Consider the following 12,306-nt stretch of genomic DNA (forward strand, 5'->3'; position numbering starts at 1 on the left):
ACACACACACACACACACACACACACACACACACACACACACACACACACACACACACACACACACACACACACACACACACACACACACACACACACACACAAACAGGGTCCTATATAGCTGCACTAATGGAGAGAGGTCACAGTGACGTCCTGAGCTGGAAAAGGGAAGCTCTGCAGGAAGTGATCCAGCACCTCTCCAGCTACCAGAATCATTCTCAGACGTCACACCTGGACCTGATCTAATGGTTCTCTAGTTCCCAACCCAAGTCCGTACAGACTGAGCCAAACACTGTTACAGTTTACAGTAAGAGTTTGGCATTCAAAGGGTCATTTTCTAAGTAATTACATTTAAACACTGATTTTGTTCAAATGTTTAAACCAGAAAAGTTTCTCCAATGTGGTCCTGCTTTATCTGTTTATTAACACAGTAAAAGAGTACATTGTACTTTTCCATTATTTTTAAACTGTTTATCTTAGAAAGCTTACGGGTGAATAAACTCTTTTGAATACACAGATGTTTGCATTGCTGTCTCACGGCCTTGTGTGCGTTTTTTTTTCCTGCGATAAATTACTTTAATTGACTGTTGTTGTCGTTTCTATTCAGTCACAGTCAGTGTATCTCTAACAGGTCCAGGTGCAGCACGATGATTGTCTCAGTTAGTTAGCGGTGGAACGAGTGAGGCGCAGTGCATTTCCATACGTCGAATCATTCATTTACTGTTAATTTAATTACACAGAACTACAACGGACTGTATACTTTTTATATATTGAAAATTGTAATCAAAGGAAAAAGATCATTTCCTTTTGCACCTCATGAAGCAAAGTAAGGAGGATGAAAACTAAATGTGTCATTTTTAAGCTGGCTACTCTACATCTGTAGCTAAACTACATTTCTTATGGTGTACCGCGGAAAAGAAAGAACCCTCCATAATATCGAGTCTTTCAACAAAAGGATTACTGAGAAACCTCTTAAAGGCCTTCTCGTTCCCAGAAGATATGGGCTTTACCAAACCGGACCACAGAACCAGTTAAAAGGATGAGAGGGAGGGTGGCGTACAGTTACAGTCAGAGCTTCTCTGCGCCGCCTGTCAGTGTGCTATGAGCTCATGGGATGGGATGAAAGATCAAACGCAGCCATGCAGATAAACCACTCGAGTGTTCTCCAGTGGGAAAGGAGGCAGGAGATCACTTTAGAGCATTACATTCATATGGCAATTCCTTTCAACTCCACGCAGAGCATGAGAAGCTGGAATGAGGGAGGGGGGGGGGGGGGGGGGGGGGGGGGTGTTGTGAAGTGTCTCTGATGGAAAAATGAGCAACAACCAAAGTGTACTTTGGGGTTCCACTGCTTCCTAATGTGCTCCTCTCCCACACGCCCGTTTCCATCTAAATCCTCCCCGACTCTCTTTTTCTTCTCCCCTCTCATGTTCTGCTTATTTGTAATCTGCCAGAGCTCCCTCTGCTCTTCACTCTGACCTCCTTTTGCTTTCGCGTTATTCCTCTCCTCTTTTCCAACGTAATTAACAAGACTCCCATTTCTTCATGCAATTTCAGGAGCTCTGTCCATTGTGTGAATCAATTAGCATAAAAATAGTTTCATCCAGAATTTAATTCCATTGGAATTAAACACAGCTGAAAAGACGCCAGCGGGCATTCTTATTTCAACACCATTACATGCTAATTCAACGATTTAAGAAATGAGAAACCTTTATTGTGAATGCTTTTCTTCAAGAAGGGCGATTATTTTACTTGCTAAATCAACTTAGGTTAAACAGTACGACAGTGAATATTGACAGTCAATTGAAATGTGGCTGTTCCAATACAACACTAAACTCATTCCAGCTAACATAAACATCATGTTTTACCTGTTAGTGTCTTCTTCACGACTGATTCAAATCATTAAACTATGATGGTCAGCCCTTTAAAAAGACAAGATGCTTTGTGTTTTTTTAAAATCTGAATTATTGACACATTTTGTTTCTATTTTTTGTCTTGGTTGCTGCACCAAACGAATGAGCAGCTCCAATATCTGAGATTACACCGAGCAGGTCTGACTACAGCTCGACACATAACCAGATGTTTTGATTTCATTTTGGAAGGATCAATCTCACAAAACAGCAAACCAATTAATGGTTGCTTGAGTGAGCCAGTCGGAGCAAAAAGCCAAAGCACACAGCAACACTGTGATCCCGATGTTTCCTCTGCTGTGGGTCAGAATAATGCCAGGGAAGTAAACCATCAGGCAGCGATAAACGCACCGCCTCTGATCTCTCCGCCAATCCCATAAACGCTGCCAACACTTCACAGCTGGCTGGCCCAGAATCTGCAGATGATTTCATTGGTTGGACCCCCACTCAAAAGGGCCTCAAACGCCATTCAAAGTTCATTCATTGTCCAGGGCCAAATAGTTTGGGATGTCGGAACACAGCTGGCGACGGAAACGCTACAAGAGGGACCTTGATGGTGGCTGCATCCTGTACAGGCAGGAAGAACCCTGCGGCTTTGTTGTGGTTACTGCCCTTTAGTCAAGTGTTAACATGGAAATAGAGGTGATATGATGGAAGGAACAATGAGGAAGAGGATGAATAGTTGATGGAAAGAAGAAATAAGCAAGAAGAGAGTCATCAGGAGGAAAGAAATGTAGGTCAGAGGAAGACCGTCAGAAAGAGACTGAGGTGAGAGGGTAAAGTGAACAAACCACAACGAGAGCAACAGGATACTTGAGGCACATGTGACAAGTAATAATGATAACATAAAGGTATTTTGCATAATAAATAGGACAAAAGTCAAAGTCATAGCAAGAAGAGGAAGGAAAGCCTCAAAAATGCAGAAGAAAGATGGATTTGATGGCTCAGGATTGGAGAAACCCTGGGGAGAAAAAGGCATGATAAGGAGAGGAGAGAAGTAGTGGTGACTTACCAGCAGGAAAGTCCTGATGTTGGGGATCTTGTTTAGCTCCATGAGAAGTCGTAAAGCCTTCTCATGGTTACTGCAGTACTCGCCGTACACCTTGAAACTCTCCTTCTGCAAAACAGGAAGAAAGAAAGAAAAAAAACACAGGTCAGGATTGCAAACCAGGGGACTAATGCTGCGTTCCAGTTGAACTGAGAAGTAGGAAATTCTGAGTTCCCATTCAACTGGAAGTGTCAACTGGAACGTCCTCTGAAGTCGTTTTTTACGACTCGGAAAGTCGGAGCAACTCGGAGTAGCCCGAGTTAGAATCCAACATGGCTGCTACATGCATCAACTGTACATTAAAGCTGTTAATTAGCCACCTGTTCCTCTTTTTGTGTGATTAAATCAATCACATCGATAGTGTTGTGCATCACAGAGTGTGTTCTTATCGCCTGGCTAACAAAACAAAGGTTCCCCTGGAGGTGTCCATGTGGCTTTTCCTACATGCAACTGGAACACGCTCAACTCTGGTGTGACGTCATTCCCAGTTTCAACTTCCACTCCTGAGGTACGCTGCCTTTGCAAGCCTTAGCGCCTGTGTCTACAAACAGTGCTCACAACCTCCCTGCTCAGATACATCCACTTCTGTTTTAGGGTTAGGGATTGTGTCCTGGCGTTAGCAACAGCTCTAAAAATTGGACCCAAAAAAGAGACGAGTCTGATGGTATTTCCTCTGCCACTGTTGTTGACAAAGTTAGTATCAGAAGTCCAATATCTTCTTCATTTTTATTGGTCGATGACGGGAAAAAAATGACATGCACAGGCACGCCATTGTTCCAAAAGTTGAGCTATTTCCAGCTGAGTGTTAGGAGGTCAGTGACAAACAGCTGATTTCGAGGGAGTTTTAGGATTTAGAACACTAAACTGTGTTTTTTGTTTTTGTATAGAAAATGGGAACTGCAAGAGAAAAAAAAACTTGCATGACTGGATACAGGCCATAAAGTATGAAAGGTAAAGGACAGTAAGATGGGTTTATGTTAGAGTGAGCAGGATAGGTAGTTACAGAGCTGGGTTAATACTTGTATAAAGGTTGGAGCCAGATATGTGTGGAGAGCTATGGGCATTGAATGTGTGCAACCCTTTAAAATCAGCCAGCTCACAGCTAATCTACAACAACTAAGTGTTAGTAGTTCAGTACTGCGCAGAGGACCAGATAAAGCACCATTTAAAAGAGGCTAACGCACCATTATAATCGATGGTGCTGCCCCACATGCCCCAGAAACACCTCACCTGGGCCGCAGTTCACTGGGTGTCGTTAAGTTCAGTGTAAGAACAGCAAAGCCGGCATTATAACCTGCCCATTATGCAGAATTAATGAGGGATCTCTGCATATAGAGGGCTCATATTTCACAGGCTGGTTTTCAGCCTTGAGGGATCGTTTGAGACAACTGACAGGAGGAAGATTGACGGGGCAGAGCAGAAACTGAGGAGACAGCAGTTATAACAGTCAGATGAGTTTCAGTTGTACTACAGTGAAGACTGCACTTCCACAGCTGCCATAGTTTATCATTATGAGCAGCGCTCGTAGCATCATTAGCTTTTTCAATGCCAGGCTGTCATGCAGAAGTGTTACTGTGACACTGATTAGCCCACCGACCCTCAAGGCTTTTTTTTTCTCTTTTTTTTCTTTTTTCTTTTACTGTTAGTCACACATGTCTCCACACTTCTCTTTTCTGAAGTAATGTCAACATTTCCTCGTTTTACAAGGTGACAGCATCACACTGCAAAACCAGTCCAAACAACCCTAAACCCAATGAAGAGCTTTTGTTGAGCTGTCATTTACTCTTCTTTACCCCGTGTAATACAACACCTGGGCCTGATGATGTACCGAATGCATTATTCATAGATAACAGTGCGAGTGCCATAGGTAACAATGTCTACTCGGTATCACAGCTGCAGATTAATTTCCAACCCTGAAGCTTGTTGAAGCCTATTGTATATTCTTAACTACGGGGCATAGCAGTAATCGGGATGTGAAACTGTGTGTGTGCTGCAGGTCTAGAAACTGAAACTGTCATTTGAAACAGCCTCACAGGTGAAATCCAAAACTGCAGGTGCCTGGACGCCCGCTTTCATCCTTAACTAAACTGCTGCAGCCCGGGGGTGATGACTTCAAAGCAGGATCGGCCATAACGCTAAATAGGAATAATTGTTTAGTTTCTGCAACTGATCAGAATCAAATGATTGATAGCATATGGTATGTTTGTTAAAGAGAAGGAAAACACCTTTTAAAATGTCAATAGTTACCGAGCCAGCATCCTCGAAAGGCACACAAACTTAACGACACAGAGCTTGTCCCTGCACAGTGTATGTGTGTGTTTGACATGGTAACCCAGCAGGGGTGACAGCAGCAGCCAAAACAAAGCCGACAGCTCTTTTTATAGAACTCTGTCTTTTCTCGGTCGGTTAAAAAAAATTGTTTGTACATGTGTAAAAACAAGAGAGCGACACAATGTAAACGGTGGGCTGTGTTAACCACACGCACAGGCCGGACCCCAAACACACCCAAAACCACGTTTGGAAGGGGATTCCAGTCCAGGCACCAATGGGAGCAACAGCTGCGCCGGCATATGGTGAGAAACCCCAGATACTGTCAGGCTGAGTTAGTACACTACACAGAAAGAGGAGGAGAACACGGGGGGGGGGGGGGGGGGTGAGATTGGTCAGGAAGCATGGACAAGTCTTATCACTTTGTTCATGTCATTTCGTTATCTGTATTCATTATAGTTCAACCGCTGTATCAAATCAAGACTTAGCTGATGGACTATTTTGATGTTTCTGAACATGTCTGTACAAATGAATGTGCGGCCACTCACCTGTGCGCCGACGCGAGTGGCTGCACATTCAATAGCTCCGTCCCTGTCGTACTCGTCTTGATATGTTATTAGTTTGTTTTGGCTCTGTGCTAACTTCTACTTTTATAGTTTTTATAGTACACTTACAGTGTAAAACTTTATATATGCTATGGATATCCTTTTCGTGTTTTCGTGGAAATAGCAGCGGAAATCTTGCTTATTCAAGGGAGAAGCTGCTCTCACTCTGGACAGCGGGACAAGCCGGCATCGTTCAACCGATACCTGAGGAGCTGAGGCGGCGGTACAGAGGCTGCAGAGCTGGCGCTAAGCTAAAGGCTAGGCTAGCTGCTAAGCGATAGAGGTACAAGCCCTCAGTTCCGGTGATAGTTATGGGGACATCATCAGCAAAAAGCTGCTGCAGATGTTCTACCAGTCTGTGGTGTCCAGTGTCCTCTTCTACACCGTGGTGTGCTGGGGAGGAAGCTGCATGCAAGAAGAGGGACGCAGCACGCCTGGACAGACTGGTGAGGAGGGCTGGCTCTGTGGTGGGTACAGAGCAGAGGAGGACTCTGGACAAAATACTCTCCATCATGGACAACACACACCACCCTCTGCACAGCACCTTCACCGGTCAGAGGAGCATGTTCAGTGACAGACTGCTGTCACAGTCGTGCTTCACGGACAGACTCAAGAACTATTTTGTCCCCCTGACCATAAGACTGTACAACACTTCACTGTCACGTCAGGGAAGAAGCACCCGGTGAACCCAGGACTCATTTTTCACTTTTTTCTCACTCCTCATCTGCACTGCTGACCTCAGAGTCAGCCTCCAGTTGGACACTTCAATGCATATTGATAGTCACCTTACTGAGCACTGGTCACTTTAATAATAATTACCCTAATTATGTCTGGTTTCAGCCTACTGTACTGTTATGCTCTGTAAGGGTTGACATGATCACCCTAATTAGGTCAAATTTCACCTTATTGTTTTGGACACTTAATGCTGATTTCACCTTATTGTTTTGGATACTTAATGCTAATCACTGCTCCTTTATGTTGCTGAGCATTTTAATGGCCCAATCTGCAACCCTAACTGTCTGCATTGACTGTTTAATGACTGTACTCACACCTCTGGCACTACCTCAACACCACTGTACATGCACAAACACTAGTTTCTAGAAGGTCAGCACTTTGTTTCTAAGGCTCTTTAACTGTTTACAAGTCTCTTTTAACCAGCACATGTTTTTCTCTCCCTCACAGGTTATGTACATTTATGTTATATAAGTTTAAGTCCAATGCTAATGTTAACTGCACATGTTTAACCTGCAATTATGTTTACTCTTAGTCATATAGGGGGCTCCTAAATCTTGTTTGGGGCTTATTGTATACAGAGGGGAGGGGGACAGCGGTTGTGTATTGTAACTAATGTCTTGTGACTGTTGGAGCCTGTCTGTATACTGCTACTGGATGCCTTGAATTTCCCTCGGGATCAATAAAGTATCTATCTATCTATCTATCTATCTATCTATCTATCTATCTATCTATCTATCTATCTATCTAAAGCCTGGCCGATATGTTGAGAATGATGATTTACATGTTGTTGGTTTTGTTTCTATAACGTGAGGAGACCAAAACAGCACAACACACACAAACAGATTCCCTCCACAAACACTTCTTCTCTCACAGTCAAACGTGACTTAAGAATGAACGTTCATGGCGGAGGACAAGCAGAATTAACTGGCGGTAGTTGTTGGATGACTTTTTTCCAGGAGAACTTTGGAGTAAGTCATTCATACGACGTAAACACGGGCTGAACATGTGACAATGTGAGCTGCAGGTGAGATGTTTGCTCCCCCGATCTTCTGTAAAAAATCACATTACTCCTTACACACCTCCCACGACAGAGAAATCTGGCAGGATAACAATGAAGGGCTTAAGGGTTGTTGTGACAGGGTAATCAGGCCAAAATTGGTCCAATTATCTTGTAGTGATCTAAAAGTATACAGGGCTTCCTTTGTAAAACCTTGTGATGAACTGCAGACTTCCTCATTTATTTCAAGGATAAAACAAACTCAGAAAACCAAAGTGCTCTCAAAGAGAGAAATTCAAGGAACCTCGAGATTTTCAGCTTCATGTAAAGCTCATTTGTTGAAAAGAACATTTTAAAGTATTTTTTTAATAAAGCAGAAAACAAACAGCCAGGATTTTGTTTAAGACCAAAGAATAATTAAGAAGCGGATACAGCCACTGTGACCTGACCAGTTAGCTTATGGATTACTGTTAACATCAAGCAGTGAGTTTTGGCCAAGCTAGCTCGTTTGATTCGTCTGTATTTGGGGGATTGGTGTGAGCCGGAGAAGAGCAAGGGTTTAGAAAACAGCCACATACTAAGCTAATGCTTGTGCTTACAAGGCTAGCACAAACTGCAATCCAGGATGTCTCAGTGTGTTAGGACAACTTTCAGGCTTTCTAATACAGCGAGTGGACTTGTCAATGAAAGAGTACTGAAAAGAAATGCTCAGACCAACAAACAGAGGGGTCGTTTCATTTAAAATACAGCTACAGATCAGTTAACACTAAATTGCTCCTGGATATGGTGTCACCTCTGAAGCTAGCTGCACCTGAAAACAGCCTGCCTTTTTGTCGCCATGTTTACAACCCCAGCCCACTCAAGGTATTTCCTTTTTCTCAAGCAACAACAACTGAATAGTCAATTCAAGCTCTCCTAAAGGTCTAACCAGGGCCAAAGTGTGGACCACAAAGTCAAATTTAAACATCAGGCCTACTCCTGAAAGACTGAAAGACACCAGTGTACCCAGAATAGCTCAAAGACTTGGGTTGTCCCTTTGATAAACGTGAGTCTTTATCCAAAATCTTCATCATTTGGTATGTTATTTCGGAGGTCTAGTTAGTATCACACACGGAGAAATCACAGAAAAGTCAAAGCATAATGGGTGTAGTTCAAAAACTGCATAATGACACAACTGTTGCTTCTTGCACTGAGCTCATGTACACACTCACAGGAATAGAGCAAATATTGATGTCTCTGATTTCTCCACTAACACGGGTCACTGTTTCACCTTCGCAGAGGACAAGTCATCTCACGCATGCTGTGATTTAAAATGAGGGATATACATCTATGTGTGACTTTTTTTCTCCACTCGAGTTTCTTGGAAAATGATTAAGCAAAAATATCCTGAGTTAATAAAAGTAAAGAAGAAACATTTAAAACAATGACAACTGTTGTATTTAATTGAACTCAGGATCAAAATCTGGATTTTTGTTTTTTAATTCTCTACATCTGCAGCCTCCCGAACAATCTTGGCAACATCTGACTTTGAATAGCAATGAATCTTCCCATTTATCTTCCCTCAATGTGAGTGGCAGACAGCCTCGTGGAACAATGCAGGAGGTTAATCAAATCCCAGTCATGGTGTTGACCTCTGGTCAGGGTCAAGGGCTATGGCTGGGGGCGCCAGACGGGCCCAACGATTGGCTGTGAGGAGGCAGTGTTTAAGGAGACAAAGCTCTTTGAATGGATCTACGGAGAGTTTAAAAAAACCCAATGTGTCTTTTAGATACAGCAGTGTATACACGTGTAGTGAATGCTTTCCAAGACACCATGTTGGAGTTGTAGGAACATGTATGGATGTGTTTCAACTTGTTAATGGACAAACCCATTTCCTAAGAAGCTGAGACGCTCAAAAACATTGGAAAACATACGTAACTGAAACATGCATAAAACAGCAAGTCTTATTTCAAAATACTTTATTTTGTTTTGGAAGACTAAAAGCTCATCTAAAATTTGATGGCAGGAACGCCATTTGAAAAAGTTGAGACGGATAATTTACCATTCTGTAGCTTGACTTAGTACGCGTTTGGGAAGTGAGGAAAGCAGTTTCTGTCATTTTAAGATGACAATGTCAGTTTCCTTTTTTTATGGGGGGCTATTTATGCCTTTATTTAGAAATAGGACAGTGAATAGAGTCAGAAAGTCATTTTTTTTATATTTGACATGCGGAAGAAGAGCCACAGGTTCAACTTGCAGGACTATAGCCTCTGTAGAGGGGGCAAGCGGACTGAAAACTGGCCTACATGCAAACTCATGTTGTCCCAATATTGATGTAGAATTTGAATTTGTAAATTCCTTTTTTAAAGATTTATCCTTGGACTTTTTAGGGACAGTGAATAGAGTGGGGAACAACATGAGGCAAAGGAGTCACGAGTCGCCCACCCCATGTAGCCTCTCTACATGGGACACACATACATTCATACACCGAACGATCTCATGAATCCCTTTTTGTTCTCACAGTACATCTATGTCGATGTACCTGAGTTTAGCTACACAGTTAATTCTTGTTAGAACAAGTTATTGTGTGGTTTATTGGTCGATTTCATTTTATAGATTTATCTTTGGGCTTTTATAGCTTTATTATAAAAGTATAACAGTACATTACGTCCTCCTTACATGGGCAGCGACCCCGCGCCTCAGCCATCAGCCCCTCGTGTGACTGAGGTCTTTTTATGGGATATTTAGTGTTTAAAAATAGAGGCTATTGGCAGCTATTTTATGATTCAACAACCAAATAATGCAAGGGCAGAAACACGCTTCTTGGTTTTGAGTGATCCCATTCATATTTTCTTGCAAACCTCAAATTCATACAAACCTTCACCATATTAAAACGCTTCACAGCACATTTTAAATACGTCACATAGCCTCTGTTCGTACTTATTTGAAATATAATGTATGAGCTGTATGCCATTTATTTGGATTGACTTCAATACTGTGACTCATCATCATGTGGAATGGCACTTTGAACCACAGGTAGCTTTATTTCTTGTCTTGTCTCAAAGTAAATTGAAATCCAAGCGCCTGCAGCTTTCATTACCCATCCAGTCTGACCTCTATCTCTCCCAGTCTGACCACGGAGCGATGGAAAAAACAGGCTGGGCTCCTTTAATCGATTCTCTATGGTGACACTTGGCCTGCCAGATTGAATGACCATAATGACCATATGTGTGATGGGAAGATTTGATGGGCCAATTCAACAGCTACCCTGATATGAGATTAAATTGAACTTATGCAACCAGAAAGTAGACGATATAGGGGATGGGTTGATAGACGTGTAGTGTGATTCATAAAATGGTTCAGAGGTTAGATTTTTACATACAGTCATTTCTTAGAGGCAAAGCATATCCTCGGAGACTCTGGGATCCAATCTAATGGTGCCGTGCAACATTGACCTGCAGGCTGATACCTGGCTGAGGTGGTGTGTGCCTCAGTGAAAGTGTTGGAGATCAGAGCGAGACAAACAGAGAGAGAGAGGGAGAGAGTTAGAGAAGGAGCTTGAGATTGAGTGCTACCAGCAGAAGCATTGTCCCCTGCACTGAGTGACACACCATCTCTTCCTCCCCGGACACAGACCCTTCTTTGTTTGTTCCCTGAGGCCAAACGAGTTCAAACAGAGGGGAGGAGATGGGGGGGGGGTCACAGAGCGGAGAGAGGAATCTTTGGATGGAGGGATGGAGGGGAAAAAAAAGACGGAGATGGCAGAGACAGGGACTTGCACAGACTGATGAAGAGAGATGGAGGGAAGAGAAACTCTTTGGCCGGACAGGATGTAAGCCTGTTTAGAAAAAGGAGAAAAAGTAGGGAAGTGGAGGGGGGTTGGAGGTAGCCTGTGTGAGTGAATTTGTGTGTGAAGGGGTGTTTCGTGTGAGAAAGAGAGAATTAAGGGGCATTTTCCCTGCAAGCTTTGCACGCTTTCCCTGCATCTGTGGTTACGGGTAGCCCATGAAAAGAGTTTGTGTGAGGGCTTTTTGCATGGAGAGAGAATTCCCCCACATGCGTGTCCTTGTATATGCGTGTGATTGTATGCTTTTTTTGTGTGTGCCATGTACTTACAAACTGCAGAAACACGTGTCCCAGTGCATGATGAGGATGGGGTTCGGGCTGCAGACTGGACTCCACTGTGGACAACACCTCTTTGTGCAACTCCAGGATGTCCTCAATATTTGAAAACAGAATCTATAAACAGAGAGATGATGTAAAGGGGGAGGAGATGCAGAGGAAGGAAGAGATAAAGAAACAGGATGGAGGAAGGAGAGGAGAGGAAGAAGAGCAAGGAAGGGACCAACAGATGGTTGGAGGTTGGGGGGGAAAAGAAAGCAAATCTGTCATTAAATATTATATGTGAGGACGACAATATCCAAAAACAACTGGATTATTAAAAAGTCTTACCTTCACGTGTTCAGGTGAGAGACACTGCTGGTCATCTGCTGTTTGTCTGATTCTGTGCAAAAACGCCTGAAAAATAAAAGAAACATTGCTTAAAAAAAATCTGTGTTAATGATGATAATAAAGGCACATTTCCATCCATATAGCTGGACGACCACTGACTATGAATCAGGGGTATAAAGAACTGTTAGGTATCTTACATTTGGTTCAGTATGTGACTGTGTAAGCCGGCTGTACACCCTGTGACCAACAATCATGTGTTTGACTTTACAACTTGCTCTGACGTTACAGAAATTCAAAAGGTTATCCGGAGACT

At 42.9% G+C, this 12,306-nt stretch overlaps 1 protein-coding gene across 4 annotated transcripts in view; it reads right to left on the minus strand.

The window, feature by feature from the left end:
• The window catches only part of prex1 (phosphatidylinositol-3,4,5-trisphosphate-dependent Rac exchange factor 1), a 95,708-nt gene that overhangs the window by 62,031 nt on the left and 21,371 nt on the right, over positions 1 to 12,306 (minus strand). For all 4 annotated transcript variants that reach the window (XM_079360464.1, XM_079360465.1, XM_079360463.1 and 1 more), the window contains exons 2-4: positions 11,994 to 12,059; positions 11,658 to 11,780; positions 2,922 to 3,026 (exon numbers count right to left, since the gene is read on the minus strand). In XM_079360464.1, coding sequence (XP_079216590.1) covers positions 2,922 to 3,026; positions 11,658 to 11,780; positions 11,994 to 12,059 — 294 coding nt within the window. The remainder of the gene's footprint in view (positions 1 to 2,921; positions 3,027 to 11,657; positions 11,781 to 11,993; positions 12,060 to 12,306) is intronic.

The sequence above is a fragment of the Symphodus melops genome, assembly GCF_947650265.1.
Source record: "Symphodus melops genome assembly, chromosome: 13".
NCBI lineage: Eukaryota > Metazoa > Chordata > Actinopteri > Labriformes > Labridae > Symphodus > Symphodus melops.